Source organism: Lissotriton vulgaris, chromosome 2_1 (genome assembly GCF_964263255.1).
Source record: "Lissotriton vulgaris chromosome 2_1, aLisVul1.2, whole genome shotgun sequence".
Classification (NCBI taxonomy): domain Eukaryota; kingdom Metazoa; phylum Chordata; class Amphibia; order Caudata; family Salamandridae; genus Lissotriton; species Lissotriton vulgaris.
This window is the reverse complement of record NC_141687.1, coordinates 811,328,877-811,345,867: the sequence shown is the minus strand read 5'-3', so window position 1 is coordinate 811,345,867 and position 16,991 is coordinate 811,328,877. Positions and strand designations below refer to the sequence as shown.

The 16,991-nt window shown below is 44.8% G+C and overlaps 1 protein-coding gene across 1 annotated transcript in view; it reads right to left on the bottom strand.

Moving 5' to 3' along the window:
* The window catches only part of AGPS (alkylglycerone phosphate synthase), a 760,022-nt gene that overhangs the window by 575,628 nt on the left and 167,403 nt on the right, over positions 1 to 16,991 (bottom strand). Inside the window, exons 3-5 of the mRNA XM_086956197.1 lie at positions 10,289 to 10,379; positions 9,542 to 9,662; positions 9,313 to 9,387 (exon numbers count right to left, since the gene is read on the bottom strand). Coding sequence (XP_086812323.1) covers positions 9,313 to 9,387; positions 9,542 to 9,662; positions 10,289 to 10,379 — 287 coding nt within the window. The remainder of the gene's footprint in view (positions 1 to 9,312; positions 9,388 to 9,541; positions 9,663 to 10,288; positions 10,380 to 16,991) is intronic.

The following is a 16,991-nucleotide window of genomic DNA, read 5'->3' as shown; positions in this document are numbered from 1 at the left end:
ACCACCTTGGTATGTAGTTCTTTAGAGAACTAATTCATCAAAGAGTTCTCCAGGCAAGTTGCAAACATTTATTATGCAGTCTTGGAAGGTAGCTGCATCATGGTGAACGTTGGCAACGCTTGAGTAGTGGACAAATACCTTTCCCTTCACCAAAGGCGGAAGCGATACCCACCATAACTATAGGAGAAGCCTTAATCCCAAGTCAGTAGGCCTGCTTCATGCAAATGGAAATCTCAAACGCCGTATTTCTGTGACCTTAAATACTTATATGGGCAATCTGCAAGAGAGGGACAGGGCAGAGAAGGGGATTGATCCTTTGTAAGCAGCTGTAGCAAGAGATTTCTCGGTTAGCAACCAGTATTGTTCTGGTTTCAACTGGGGTTCACTTCAATCAAGAACCATTACAGTTTGGCTTGCATCTGGGATGCTGGAGGCTCTAACAGGCCTTTAACAAAGTAGATGACTACATCATCTCCACTAGACACTAATGTTGTCATGGTACAAAGGTTCATTGCACTATCAGGGTTGTAAAATGTATCTGCTGGCCAGGACATCTTGTTACTTGCTTGCATCTTAGTGCCCTATTTTGGTATGAAAGCTCGATATTCTAGATTACAATGTTGTAATGCCTACACATGAACAGGGGCAACACGTGTGTTTTGGCAGTATAAGGGACGCAGATCATTAAAATAGGATAATGGGAAAGGAGTCCTACATTGAATATTGTGTCCTGCATCATGTATCGGGAACCTCAAGAGATCTTTTCAGACCCGTCAAAGCTGGGAAAGCTCCAATAAAAAATGGAAACAAAACAAAATTCAGACATGCACTTGGGGCAAACAGTCTTCACACTAGCACATTTAAAAGAAGAGAAGCGCCACCATTCCAGAACAAGGCACACTCTTCTGTATCTGGTGCAGCTAAACCTTTTGACGCCTGCACTTGATATTTTGAATTAGGACTATTTTGTGCCCAATTTCGAGTTTGGCAGAGAGGATAACCCATAGCCAAGCAGATGGAGAATCTTCTCCGCCAAACTGAAAACTGTAAAGGGTGTTTGGAGGACATATAGAGTCCTCCATCAGCACCAATCAAATAGTATCGACTGTGGCAAAAACAAACCTGCTTTTGTGCTCCATCTAGGTCTTCAGAACTTTGCGGTGTAAGGATTTCATTTTAAAGGCTGGCCTGTCAGCATTTTTGAAAGCACTGGAGGGAACAATGTTTGAGCCCCAAGGAGGGCTGTGCAGCTACTGCTGATCATTCTGTCCATCGAATCTTGTTTTAATGTTTCTGAATCTAGGATAAACGGATGGTTCTCCCACGAAAGGGCAATGCCTAGTCATTTAGAGGATAGAGAGTATGTTACTTGCCCTGCAAGCATCTATTTGTAGCTTCTAGTGCTGAAGATTCAGATGTCATGCACACTCCTGCTATCCAGTGTCAGGCCCGGACTTTGCAATTTGGCTTTCTCAAGGAAGTCTTTTACTGTTGACATAGTGCCTCCTCCTCCCCGTGGTAATGCACATGTTCAAAGGCTTTTTTGATACACTGTATGTTTTTAGGTCTACGCCTGCAAAAGACTGCGCACATGCGCAGTCTCGCTGGGGAGACTTAATGTCTTGGAGTAGCGAGGTTAACCCCGCCCCTCTTCTCAATTGGCTGGCCTCCTAAACGCTGGCCAGCCATTGGAGAAGAGGTCCCAGAGACGATCTAAGTCCTGTCTTTTTCGGATTGGGGGGGGGAGTGTTTTTTTTGTTTCTTTTTCTCCGCTTTCCTTTGGCTGGAATGTAAACAACAAGTCAAAAACACGCCCGTTGTTTACATTCCGGCCAATGGAGAAGAGGGGAGAAAGAACCCCCCCCCCCCTCGCCCCCCAAAGTCTGAAAAGGAAGGGGCTTAAAAAGTTTGTGTTTGCAGAGAGGGCCTCTCTCCGCATGTGGCATTGTGTTTGATTGTGCATGTTACAGTATTTTATGTGTGATAGTTTATAAATGTTAGGTTAAGTTTCCGCACGTTGTGTAATGCGTGTAACATAAAGTGTTTTATGGAGTTTGTCTTTTGCCTGTCACATGATCTGATTTTATACATGGTTTTTGCTTGGGGAGACACAGTGAGATTTTACGGATGTGGCTTGTGCTGTCCCCCCTATGCAACCCCCACCGGGGGCAGCTGAGCTCTCTTGTGGGTTAGCGTTTTCTGATTTTTTGCGTATCTTCCCAGTTTTTTGAAGCAATCACATCTGAATGTGAAAGATTTGCCTTTGTCCTGCATTTGGTTGCGATGGTGGAAGCCACAGCATATTCCCAGAATCTTACCAGGCGCTAGATTTGCCTAGAGTGGTTTTAAATGGAAATCATTTCCAAAGGGGGGGATCTGGCTGGCGCCAACAGTGGGGCTTCGGGTCCGGTCCGCGGAGCTCCTTTCCCTGGGGGGGGCGCAAGGAATAAGGCTCTTCTTGATGACACTGGAGGCGCATACCTCTCGCTCAGGCCACGCCCACAGATGTGCCCTCTGGAGCACAGGGACGGCTGCAGCAGGTGCACTGCCTGCCCCGCCGGAGCCGGCTGGCCTTGAGGTAAGCTTCGGGGGTCCACTGTGCAGAATAGACCCAAGCCCCCTGCATTTAGCCGTTTCACCAACTAGCGCGCATAGAGGAGCTTCCGCACAGATGCACTCTCGAGACTTTTTCAAGGTGAGCACAAAAAGGGTTAACCATCCCGCTCCCAGCATGCGCCCCGAATACCCCAAAATATACTACAACAGTAAAAATGATCATAACATAACTAGATTTTTTGAGAGCTCGCAGATGTTGCTGTTTCCTAAGCACTACTGTCAATTTCAGTGAATAGCTGATTTTACCTCGCATATATCCCAGCATTTAGCAGCGTCTCCGTCATTGTAGAAGTGGAAAACGGGGCACGGGGAAATGAAGTTATTTACACAGGATCACAAGCCCTTTGTAAAGGGGGAATGTCTGGACTGAATGGAGTGTCCGGGACCCAAAGCTACAGCGTGCTCTCTGGACTCGCGTTTGTGCCCCTTAATGGGAGCTGCGGAGAGGAAGACTACACTGGACCCGCATCCCAAAGATGAGAAGGAAACAAGAGCCAATTGTTTCTCACCACACCCCCCCCCCCTCCTCCCCCCCCCCCCAATCACTGGCACTGGGCTCAAATGAATCACCTCCCAGCTAAGTATGACGTTCGGTGCTTGCACTCAAACTGCTTTCATAGTCATACTACAGATTATTAATTAACCTAATTTCTGGGCAGATCTCTGCTCGGAGCGCCAGAATCACGGGTTATTAAAGGTAACAAGGATCACACAATGCAGACAGCCTGACGGGTGTCGCAACAGCCTCTGTGTACACGTGCGGGGGTGGAAGGGAGGTGGGGCTCTGGGGTGCTACAATAATTTTGCAACTAAATGATGGGTGAGTCGCCAGGAAGCGCTATCCACACATACACGAGGGACTTCCTGTGGCCAACCAGCTCCCCCACTCTCCTGTGGAAAGTAGGTTTTCTTGACAATGTGTCCAGGACACATGTGCGGGGTCTGAATATTTACCCTAGAGAGAGGACTCTAAATCAGCGCTTTAAATGGGCCGGTACTCACCGGTACTGAGTAACAGGCATGACTCAGTGTTCTCTCATTGAGTACCAGGACTTCTCCTTATGTCAAGGGAGTACCGGTACTCCTAGTGGCATGCTGCCATGTTAGGGGCAGGCTCTGGGGTTTATTTAATGCATTTTTAACATACCATACCCGAAGACAGCTACAGGAGGAAAGCGCTTTACATAAGAAGCACAAGTTCTACATGACAGCATACTTTTTGTTTTTTTATGGCACAGAAAGGTGAAATCCCAGCATCAGCTGAACATCCTGTGGTTCTAGGCAAATCACTAAAATCTACCCATGCCATAAAAGCAAAAAAAAATATGCTTTAAAGTAAAACTTCTGCTTCTCATGTAAAACTTTTTAAGGGCCTGGGCCAAGTTTACGCTATATAAACCATATAAAACAAAATACCAATTACCTCCTGCACCTAGCATCCGAACTTGGCCTAAGGGCTCGAGGGCACTTTACACTTGAAGAAAAGGCTGATGTTGTACTTGCCTGCCTCGATGACACGCCTCCATCAATTGTGCGACTTATCTCCCTACTCTTTTTCCATCCTAAGCACTGCTCTAACGCGAGGTGCATCGGGAGGAAAGCGCATGGCCAACCCCCTGCATAAAACCAAGGCTAACGCTCCGATAGGTAGGAATGCCCACCCTGTTTCTGGGAAGCAGCAGTGGAGCGCCGTGACGAGCCTTGCCTCGGAGAGGTAGGATACATTGCTTGCGGAGTTGTCCTGGTCGTCCAAGGGAGGGCGATGGGCTCATTGTAAGACACAGGCAGCCGTGGTGTCTGCCCAGAGTATGGATCTCCCAAGGGCGGGCCGGCGTCATTTTACGCATGTTGCGTGAGGTGTTGCTGTCGGGCTGTGTTATGTTATTCCCTAAGATTGCTTGCTTTTTCCAAGACATGTTTTTGTGTGCGCAGCATTTTACTCTTGTTTAGTGCTTAGTATGAACCGAGTCGTCTGAGTGGCAGTTCAGGTTGTGTTTGTGGAGGGGGCAGGGGGTGTGTTTCTAGTGCGCCACAACTGAACTCTGGAGTTCAAGCCAAGGGTAGTGAGAGTTTCTCACCGTCTGTCAGTGGGTTATAAAGGTGTGCAGAATACATGCCCATGCAATCCTTGGCCTCTCTGTGAATCGTACAGAGCAGTGGTAATTGGGTCTATAATAATTGTGATTATGTGTTAAGGAGATACACAATATACAACATACCAACAGAATGAAAGTAAAAGAAAATGCAGACCTCAAAGGTGAATGGGTTTATTCTGTGTGTAGGGGCCCGATGAAGGAGAGAGTGAAAAGAGTGTGCTGAAGCAGAAATAAACGAGGCCCAAGATATACAGACTGGGGTTTCAGAAAGAGGTGTGGAGTAAAAGGGGACACAGGTTGCAGAGGAAAGTAAAGGAAAGGGAGAGAAAGTGAGTGAGTGTGATGGAAAGGGAGAGAAAGCGAGTGAGTAAGCCTCCCTGAAAATGGCTACTGCTTTCACAGGCATTATAATGGTTAATTTGCAGTGTCACATTTTCAAAACAAACTTTTCAATTCTAATTAGTCACAACAAAATCGTCGTTAGTCCTTGTCCTAAAACTGCTGTCAAGCATGGCCAAAGCCAACAGGTGTATGTTGATTACTGTGTGGTACATCTGGATGTAATAACTGAACGACCAGAGAGAGGCATCAAAATACTGGTTGGCTTGTAGCTGTGGGAAGGAAGCACAGGGTTTTAGTCTACATGCTTCAACCCATGACATTGTTTAATGTACACGCCACAACTCTTGGAAGGGATTCTTAGGCTGTGTCCCTTTTAGAGAGCCAGAGAATGTAACCAGTGATGCTCCCTATCAAGGGGGTGTAACCTTAGAGGTCTGTCCTCATGGGGGACAGTGCCAAGAGGGCTGTCTGTGAAGGGAATGTAACTAGCGCCTGCCTACAACGGGAATGGAAGCCTAGATGAAATAATGGTCAACCAACAGCTGACAGCCCACACTGAAACCCATAACTTGCTACACCCTTCGCAATCTGGCTTCCGTGCTTTCCACTCTACGGAGTCAGCCTTGCTTTTCTCTACGGAGACTCTTCGGAGGCACGTGGAAGAGGGTCATACTGCGGCACTGATTCTTCTGGATCGCAGTGCCGCGTTTGACATTGTGGCTCATCATACCCTGCTGCAGTGTCTTAGGAAGGGTGGAGTAGCAGGGAAGGCGTGGGACTGCCTGGAATCATTACTTCAAGATCGCAGCTTTCAAGTCGCTCAAGGGCCCTTTAGGTCAAAAGCTATTAGCTTAAACCAAGGGGTCCCCCAAGGCTCTCGCCTAAGCCCGACCCTTTTTAATCTTTATGTGGCGCCTGTGGCTACAATCACTGAGCAATATGGGGTGAAAGTGGTGACCAATGCCGATGATACTCAGCTGGTTGTGGCCTTAGCGCAACCAGCTGAGAATGGTGCAAGTAATTTTGCGTCCTGTCTTAAAGATCTTGCTGCCTGGATGGCTAGCAACTGCCTCAGATTAAATGGCGATAAAACTGAGGTGCTGATTGTGGGTAAAGCACCTTCAGTCTGGACCTCAGCATGGTGGCCCCAGGTGCTTGGGCCACTCCCTGTACCAAATGTTCAAGTAAAAAATCTGGGGATATGGATTGAATCCAAAATTTCATTTGACTATCATACCAGGCGTGTTGCGGGCACGTATTTTGGTATTTTATGTGGCCTCAGAAGGACTCTGGATTTACTCCCTGTAACAGCCAGGAAATCCCTAGTACATGCCTTGGTTACCTCAAGGCTGGACTGCGGAAATGTTCTCTATCTGGGAGCTAATGCAAGTTGTCTCCAGAGATTGCAGCGCATCCAGAATGCTGCCGCCTGCCTGGTGTTGATGCTACCTAAGAGCTTCCTCAATAAAACCTTTGGAGACGCTACATTGGAACCCAGTTAGGGAGCGGGTCCAGTTTAAGCCCTCTGTGTAAGTCATTGGATTATACAGGGGAAAGGACCGTGCTTTCTTCTCAACCTCTTAACACCTTATACCCCGAATCGTCAATTGAGATCCCTGGGGGTGGGTCTAGTGCAGGTACCTAAAATAAGACGAGCAATAATGAGAGGGAGATCCTTTTGATTTCTGGAAGCCCGTCTGTGGAATAACCTTGCCCTCAGGCTCTGTGTGGAAAACTCAGAGGTGACTTTCCGCAAAGATTTGAAAACTTACTTATTCCCCATGGGATAGGCTTTAGGAGGTTCTGGTGTGGGAGAGAATAATGGTATGGTAATCTGGGGGCCAAGGTACTAGCACGGGGACACACTGGCTAGTGTAACCAGGCGCTGTATAAGCTTCAGTTATTATTATTATTATTCTTAGATGGCTGCCTACCAAAGCATTGTTGCTGTAGACGCCTGGATGCCCTGAAAGTACCGTCACAGATGTCTTAATACAGGGGAATGACTGTGGAATGTAACCATACATGTGTACACACTGGAACTACTAGATGATGTAACCTCCACAGCCAGGAAACGTAGGTGTGTAAATGTCCCTGTAGTATGTAGCTGTATATATCCTGTTACGCTTGCAGTGTGACTACCAATGTCAAAGGTTACAAGGAAGCCTAACCGCATAATTCTAGATTCTTTACGATTGTGGAAATGTCATTAAAGACTGTTACACACCCAGGGAATGTAATTGCAGATGCCTCTTAAGCAGCTATTGTACATTTCTGGCGACCCATGGGATGTTAGTGCAGCTGTTTAGGAATGTGCAGTGTGTGGGTGGGTGTGGGTGTGTGTGTGTGTGTGGGTGTGTGTGTGTGTGTGTGTGTGTGTGTGTGTGTGTGTGTGTGTGTGTGGCTCTGTGTGTGTGTGTGGCTCTGTGTGTGTGTGTGTGTGTGTGTGTGTGTGTGTGTGTGTGTGTGTGTGTGTGTGTGTGGCTCTGTGTGTGTGTGTGGCTCTGTGTGTGTGTGTGGCTCTGTGTGTGTGTGTGGCTGTGTGTGTGTGGGTGGCTCTGTGTGTGGGTGGCTCTGTGTGTGTGTGGCCCTGTGTGTGTGTGTGGCCCTGTGTGTGTGTGTAGCCCTGTGTGTGTGTGTGGCCCTGTGTGTGTGTGTGGCCCTGTGTGTGTGTGGCTCTGTGTGTGTGTGTGGGTGCAAATGCATTAGGTCTTGCATTTGCGAGAGATTAAGCTATTGGCATTGTAAATGACAATGCCATTGATTTATCTGTTTTCACAACCAACACATAAATAACAATTTTGTCATTTACAATGCTAATAGCTCTAACTTTTGCAAAGGCGAGACCGTTGCATTGTAAATGCTTGTTTTCCCTGTCATGCATGGAGTGAGGATTTAATCTGCTAGGTTAGTGTTTCCTGTTGAACAAGTTTCAATTTTGTATATAATTGACACCATATTATATCTGCCATGGTGGAAGGAGGGTGCATGTGAATCGGCAGCACTACAAATAGATGCTTACATGGTAAGTAACATACTCCATTTGTAGCAAGTGTTGGCTGCAGATACACATGCTATGCGTAGACTGTAAAGTAGTACTCCTCTTGTGATGGCTTTAGACATTAGATGGGGTATTTGCAAAGAACTGTTTGTCCCACTAGAGATTGTTGTGCAAGAGTGTACATCCACACAGTAGTGTTTGGTGAATGTGTGTGGTTTTGTCCAGGTAGCCACTTTACAAATGTCTGCTAGCAGTATATTCCCTAAGAAGGTCATTGATGCCATCTTTTTCCGTGTGGAGTAAGCCCTTGGAGCTGTGAGCAGGACTCTTTTTGCTTTTATGTATCAAATTCTATGCATTTAACAACAACTCTCGCGATTCCTGCTTTTGAGCTGGCATTACTCTTCCTTGGGTTTGAAAAAGCTTCAAATAGTTGCTGTGTTTTTCAAAAGGTTTCGGTTCTTTCCATAAGCAAATTGGTTACTCATACAAGCATGGGCTTTCGGTCAGTCCTGTTTAGCTGTTGTTCTGGTCAAGTGCAATTCATAGTATTTGTCTAACAATTACAGTAAGAGGCAGTGGTAATGCATAATCCCACTTCAGCCACTGAAGTCTGTTTACTGTGAATTTATGACAGTATGCTTGTTTACATGCGCACATTTACCTAAAACGTAGTTCAACTGCTAGAAAAACAATCTTTGCTTTAATGTGTATATATATATATATATATATATATATACACATACCAACATATATATACATATACACATATATACACACACACACATATATATATACACAAATACACATATATATACACACATATATATATATATATATATATATACACATATACACACACACACATATTTAATTGAATTTGAGATGGGTAATTTTTACTTGTTTTTCAAACATTCGCATGCCCACTTCAGACAGCAGCATTTTAGACTTTGATTACATATGTTATATGTTTGGAAGAAAAAACACTTTAAAAAAAAAAAAACTTGTGAGGGCCTATACATGTTAGCTGTACTTTTTGAATTATGCCCACAGAGCTGATTTTGCCCTTTCTATTACCAAACTTCACCCTAAAGATAAACTTCAAACAGAAAGAGGCAGAAAAAAAATCATCCATCACTAATCAGGAGTACAAAAACATTTTAAAAACAACTCGATAACTGCAAGAAGGTAAGCATCATTTCATCGAAATGTGAAAAATGTTTACAAATTACTTGAGACCACAAATATAAAACTTACTTGGCCATACAACTAAATCTGGTATTCGCTTAAACATTCCTTCTCTGAGTGCAAATATTTCATGCAAGCAGTGACCTAGAAATAAAACAACACACAAATCGCATTTATGAGTCGTTCACAAAACACTTAAATGTATATGCATTATTAAATAAGGAAGTTTATACTTTCTGATTAAATTATTGTGGAGTTTAAATTGTAAAGAACAGATTTTAGCACCTGTATATCTTACCGTGAGCTCTGAAGACTCGGTCTTCCGTTTCCTGTGAATATGCAATGCCACAGGCTTTAAGATCCTGGACAAACTCTTCATTTGTAATGGGTGGAGGTGCATCACTAGTGTTTAGAGATGCCTGAAAAACAGCAATTTAGACACATTATAGGTTGCATTTATTTTCGGCTTTTTCACAATTCAGCACTGCATATTTCTAATCTATTCAAATATAATAAAGGGTGTTCCACAAACTCCACAGCTCTTTCAGACAAACCAGCACATTGCAATTTCAAACACAGATAAACACTTGTGGTATATAACACACTCTAGATCGGCAATATGGAAGTAATGAAAGTAGGATCACAATTGGTGAATTACTAATTATATCACACATTCAGGATTAGCTTTCATTTTTGCATGCTTTGGTTATTTGACTGTATATGTTTTCCACCATTCTGTATTTCTTACTAGTATTTACTTCTAATCCTTTGACCATGCTTTACTTTGTTTTCCATTTTTCCCAGCTAATTGTGCAGGGTACCATTTTCTTTTGGTAAACTATTGCTTTAACGTATACTAATACATATCTTAAAAACCTGCAAAGAATCGACATGTTGGAAAAAGCCTGGAGACTCTACTTAAATCAATCAGCATAGTGAGTGGCAGAACATGAAACAGGCTAATGAAGGCATGCCCTAATTTGTAGGTCAACATCATTTCCTTGAAACCTGGGACAGAAGCAAACAATTTGCTCTGTTTACTTACTATAGAGGTAGTTTTGTGTTCCAGACTTGCACCAAAGGTCTTTTCCATCCATTCTCTCAAAGCTGGCAACACCATGCCACTCAGCCGATACCTAAAAAGGAAAGATCGCATTAATGTAATGTATTTTTAACAAAATACTCTAACTTTCTTATCTTCTAAAAAGACTGAGAAGCATACTTCACATTTCTGTAATGTGCACATTAACTGAACTCCAAATGTATTTATTTTGAAAATGTTACGTTATATTTTATATTTTAAACGCAATTATTAAATACATGTTTGACGTAAATAGGACAATAATCGTCAAGCTTAAAATTAAAATTGTACATAGATGTACACTGTATTACAACACATAGCTCGAGTATGATACATAAAAGTAAAAAAAGGAAATGTATAGGTTTACACAACCTATATCTGATAGCAAGCATCTTATGCATTTATATCAGATAGCAAGCATCTTATGCTTTTATATCAGATAGCAAGCATCTTATACATTTATATGAAGTGCACTTCACTAATATATATATATATATATATATATATATATATATATATATATATATATATATATATATACACACACACATACACCCACACACATACACATATTATATATATATTTCAGGGAAGTGTTTCAAGTAGTTCTCACATATATAGCTTGTTCCTCTTTATTATATAAATGTTTCTGAAGTGAAACCTGGAAATACATGTCAATAATCCATTCATCTTAGTCAGGGAGGATTCTGCTCTTCCATATTCTCATAATGAATCGGCATACAATAATTAAGGCTTTTCATAGGTTCCATAGGCTTCCGATGTAAATGTATGTGCATACAAAAGATTACCTAGGGGGTGGGGGAGCAATTAAATCTTTTTTTATGCTTAACATTTCTTTGTTGAAATTAAAGAAAACACCCATTTGGTCTGTTTTCAAAATATGTAAAACCAAGTCTATGATCCTAAACAAACACTTCTATCACTAAGGTCTTACGACAGGGAAAGTAAACTGCTATATAAGGAGACACTGGTCATCTATAAAAAGATGATTAATGAAGCTAAAAAGAAGTTTTTCGGGGAACAGATTGACAACGCCAAAAATTCGAGAAAACAACTGTACGACGTGGTGAAACAATTGGCTGGGAAATCTCCAGATTTGGTTCCTCCCCCCTCCCAGGCCTTCTGCGATTGATTGGCAAACTTCTTTTTTTCAAAAGTAAATGACATCTACTCCGAGTTTTCAGCCATCAACAAATCCACCATACCTGTCCCTATTCTTCATAGTAAACACGGTGACTGCTCATTAGTTCAATTTAAAGAAACACGGGAGGATCAAATAGTTGACATCATCAAACTTATAAGAACTGGCTCAGCCCTAGACCCTTGCCCTCCCAAACTTTTTCCTCCAGTAATGGATTTGATAAGTGAAATTATTATGCAAGTCTGTAACGGGATGTTCAAGTCAGGGATCTATCCGGACAGGTTAGAGAACACTCTACTAAAACCTCTTCTCAAAAAACCGTGTCTAGATAAGGATATGCTGAAGAATTATAGACCCATCGCCAGCCTGCCGTTTCTAGCCAAGGTGGCTGAGAGATTAACGAACGATCAACTGTCCGAGTATATCGAACAAAATACATTGCTTGATGACTCACAGTTTGGGTTTCGTATAAACTGCATGGCGCTGAGACCGCTCTTATCAAAGCTGCCGATGATATTAGAGCCATCAGAGAGCAAGGGGGTACGGCGGTACTTGTACTACTGGATCTGTCCGCGGCATTCGACACAGTCAATCACTCCATCTTGATTCGCCGTGTCGGAAAGTTGGGCATTCAATCCAGAGCCAAGGACCTGCAGGCATCCTTTCTGTCTGGTAGAACACAAGCCGTAACATTGGGACCATTCAAATCGGCAGATTTGGCTTTACCCTGTGGGGTTCCCCAAGGCTCATCCCTAAGTCCGACACTTTTTAACATCTATGTGTCGGACTTAGCAAGAGATATTAAAACCTACCGGATGAGCCTTACCACATATGCCGACGATACCCAGTTGGTGCTTGCCATCAATAATGATGGAGAAGAGGTGGCTGCACGATTCCAAGAAGGCATGCTAGCAATCAAAGATTGGATGGCCTGCAACTGTCTAAGGCTCAATTCCGAGAAGACGGAGGTGGTCATCTTCGGGAAACTCTCCCCGATGTAGTCATCAGTCTGGTGGCCTATATCACTCGGAGTCTTACCAACTCCCGTCCAGAAGGTCAGGAACTTGGGTGTAATTTTCGACGAAAAGTTGAATTTTATCAGCCATGCAAATCAGATCGCGTCCACGGCATTTGAGAAGCTGAGGCTTATAAGAAAAATAATCCCATTCCTCCCAGAAAGTGCCGGAAAAACCGTGGTGAGTTCACTGGTACTTTCCTCACTGGATTATTGTAACTGTTTATTCGCCAATGCTCAATCCCGTGTGGTCGCTAAATTACAACTGATCCAGAATGCGGCGGCAAGACTGCTCTCTGGGACCCCCAAATTTAAACCGATTGAGCAAATAATCAGGAACTACCACTGGCTGACGATTAAAAATAGGATCAAATTCAAAACTCTATGTCTTACTTTTAAAGCTCTTCACAAACTGGGGTCGGAGTTTCGTAAGGAGAAACTTATTGTTTATTGCCCCACCAGACAATTAAGATCTACTAATTTGCATCAACTAGTGGTACCGCGGACTAGGACTGTTACATGGGGAGACAGATGTTTTACCAATACTGCTGCAAAACTCTGGAACTCCCTTCCGCTGGTGATTAGATCAACACCTTCATTGTTTCAGTTTAGGAAATTGTTGAAGACTTGGTTGTTCGACCAGTAATTTCCCCGTTGACTAACATCTCTTTTAAGAATTGGTTTCTGTACGTTGACCCATATTTGAGTCATAGCGCCAAGACGCCCACGGGCAGACGTTGCGCTTTACAAATTATAAAAATAAATAAATACCTTAATATAGTTATAAAATGTGTTTTCAGCTCAAAACATTGTGTGGAAGAGTGCAAACTAATTTATACTTCTCATTATACAAATAAACACGCATTTGTTATGCCAAAGTAAAGCAGACTGTCAAAGTAACTGGTATGTTTACACTATTCAGCGAGTTAATGACCAGATTATTGACACAAAATGCCTACCACAATGTCCTATAATAAGGCGCCTGTTCACAGCATTAAATGGCCACAAGACTCTGGTATAAAATGCACAGGACAGGGAAATCACTAAAAGATCTTCTTGCAAACCTCTGGCTTGACAAAGGCTGGTTAGCAGCAATTATATGCTCTTGCTCCCAAAATTTACTTTGGTAATTGTTAGAAGGATCCTGTAATTCACGATCGCTTCTAATCAGGTTCAGAGGGATTCTGTGTCCTAAACTACATCACAAATTCATCATAAGAAGACAGTATTGACATTCGGTGGTAAAACGTGCCCTCCCTGCGCTAGACTCCAACATAAAGGCCCCTAAATGCCTCTCGTCTCAGATAAAGTTCTCTTCTAACTGAACCGTACAATGTTTAGTCACCATAAGTACAGGAACATTTATAAACAAGCACTGGCATAGCCAATAGGTCTCGTTTTGGGGCTCTTATAAGTGTTTAGCCATGTAGCACACAAGCTGCGAGGTTACAAACATCAGAAAGTGCATTCAGCAGCTGGTCACATTTCATGTATCAGCGGCAGGACCTGAATATTTCCACCCTACATGCCCTGTGAGAAGGATTAAGCAAAATTATTAACAACAGAGATGTGGTGGGTGTGAAGGAGACATGGAAGGCAGCAAGGCAAGGGGTGCCAGCCAAGGCAGAAACCTGGTCCAACAATCAGGAGGTGGTGACTTGAACCATGAAACAGGCCACATGCACAAATGCATGCACTCAGGTGATCTGTGATCTTTGGATTAGATGGGAAATCAATGGCCATTGATTTACTAGATGGTTTGAGTAAACTAAATTTGGAGTACTCTTTTTTCAATATTAAATTGATGTGTGTCCAAAGCATCTAGAAGGCAGCCAGTCACCTGCTGCTATGTACTGGCATGATGAGATGCCAACTTAAGGCAGCCAGTCACCCTGCACTAGCTGCTGAAGGCAGCCAGTCACCCTGTTTCTCTGCACTGGCACGTTGACTTGCCAACTAAAGGCAACCAGTCACCCTGCACCAGCTGCTGAAGGCAGCCAGTCACCCTGCTTCTCTGCACTGGCACGTTGAGATGCCAACTAAAGGCAGCCAGTCACCCTGCACCAGCTGTTGAAGGCAGCTAGTCACCTTGCTTCTCTGCACTGGAATGATTTAGGTTCACAAATATCACTTTATTCCTCTCTGGTGTCCCCTCAAGGCTTTCTTCCATCCCCATCCTCACCATGACAAACAGACTGATTGAGATGAAATGAGTGACTGGTTGATAAAAGGACAGCCTCTGCTGAAAGAAGGGACAGAATGACGAGGGGAGAGATAGCCAGTGTAGTACAGGACGGCAGTGCCACTAGAAAACAGTGGCAGGAGGAGTCCGCTAGAAGCTGAGAGCCTCTGGTGAAAGGAGGGACAGAGTGACATGGAGAGGGAGAGACGGACCATGGGGAGGGCCATTAGGAGAGACTGAAGGGGTGATGTGAATGGAGGAGACCAGTAAGAAGCAGAGACTCTGGTGAAGGAAGGGGCAGGGTGACCAGGAGAGCGCAGAGCCAGCCTGGAGTGGCGGTGGGAGTGCCACATGGATAGACTGAAAGGCTGAGATAAAATAAGTGACCGGGTGAGAAACAGAGAGCCTCTGGCAAAAGGAGGGCCTGGGTTACAAGGAGACGGGAGAGACAGCCGCGAAGAACCTGTGGGGAGTGCCGTTAGGAGACACTGAAAGCCTGAGATAAAAGGAAGGACCGGGTAAGAAGCAAATAGCCTCTGGTGAAAGGAGGGACAGTACAGAATGATGAAAGGGGAGAGAACCTTTGATGAGCAGTTGGAAGCGAGTGAGAAGCGAGAATAAAAGTGTAAGATGAAAGGAGGGGCGGGTTAGGAAAAGAAGCAGGGAGTCTCGTGATGAATTAAGGGAGCTAACGGTAGGGAAAGCTGAGAGATCGCAATTAATGAATTGACAAAGTGAGAAAAGGGGGCCTCTGGAGAATGAAGGGGCAATGAAAGACGGACAGAATGCACTGAGTAAAGGGACAGGATGAAAGAGGATGAAGATCTGCAGCACCTCGTCAGTGGTACTATGAGCTATATAAATGCAATTAAATGAATAGCAGGGCAGAGTGGGGAAGCCAGATCCGGAGTGTGAAGGGGCAGTGAGGACAGAAAGACAGTCTGCAATAACCGAGAGAGAGTGAGGAGAAGAAACATGCAATGAAGGGACAGAAGCAGGAAAGGGCAGGCAGGGACCTGTGGTGTGTGTGTGGGCACAGGGAGGTTTCTTTGATTCGAGATACGAGGGGAGAGACAGGCGCTGTTTTGGCAGAGAGACGTTACCAGGATGTGAGGGGAGAGAGTTCTGGGTTGATAGAGCGAGAGAGGAAGTCTGTGTGCGGGAAGATATATGGTTGGAGTGGAGAGACGGCCTGCAATAGAGTGCAAGACAGAGAGACAGGGCCAAAATTGGGCACAGGTTACGAGGAGAAGGAAAGAGCGCCACCCAGTCGCGGATGACAGTCAAGTTGAGGAGAAACTGATGACAGCACCTGTCTCAGGGGTGCACTCCCTCTGTACAGCTGCAGGGGGCAGTATCGCGGCTTACATCACTTTGAATGCATCATTGAGGACTGGGTTCCTGACACTCCGCGCCGGACACCCGCCCATGCACCACACCTTGGCCTCTTTGTTTAGACTGCAGACGTGGCCCAACCTAGGAGGGCAAGAGGTTCTGCAGGGTTAGGGGCAGAGATGGTCCCTCTGCTCATGGACAGGGTTAGCAGGGTTAGCAGAGGCAGGACTCAAAAATATGCTTTGCTACAGTGAGAGCCACGAACACAAAAAACATGGAAAATGAAGACAGCATTAAGTACAGGCTGCAGAGAAAAGCAAAAAAAGTACCTCTAAATCGCATGGCTCATTTGCCAGCAAGAAAGGTTTAAGTTGGAGGAGGAGCCTAACGCCGGACCAAGATGGCCACGTGAAACCTCGGCTCCGTCACCACCACCCCCTAGGCCTGATATCCTGTCCATTATCCTGCCCCTAAAGAACGGCAACTGTGAGAGACGATAGCGGGGTCGCTGGACGAAAACCCGGTCGCCCGACGTGTAAAGAAGTTAGCAGTCCAGTAGCTGGGTGGGCGGAGTTAGGTGGGCAGAGGGGAAGAGGTGGGGACAGGACAGGAAGGGGTCAGATAGAGTAGGGACGGGGAACGAAGTGGATGCAAGAATAAAGAGTTAGACCCATACCTCTGTGTCCGTGAGTTATTGCAGTGAGACACTACAACTGGCGACGAAGGTGGGATGCAGAAACAAACCCGCCAGAGTGAGCCCCGTCCCGCAGTGTAGAGCGCCTGGAGGTCCGCTGCCACCGCGACCCTGTGGTGCTAAAAGTGAAGCCCACAGAAGTGACCTGGCACCCCTCAGAAGCGGGAGTCGGCCGAGAGAAAGATAACGGAGAGAGAAGTGAAAGCGCCGAGGCGCCAAAGAAGGAGACGCCAGTCGCGTCGGACACGCGAGTCCCACGGACGTGGAAGACCCGACAGA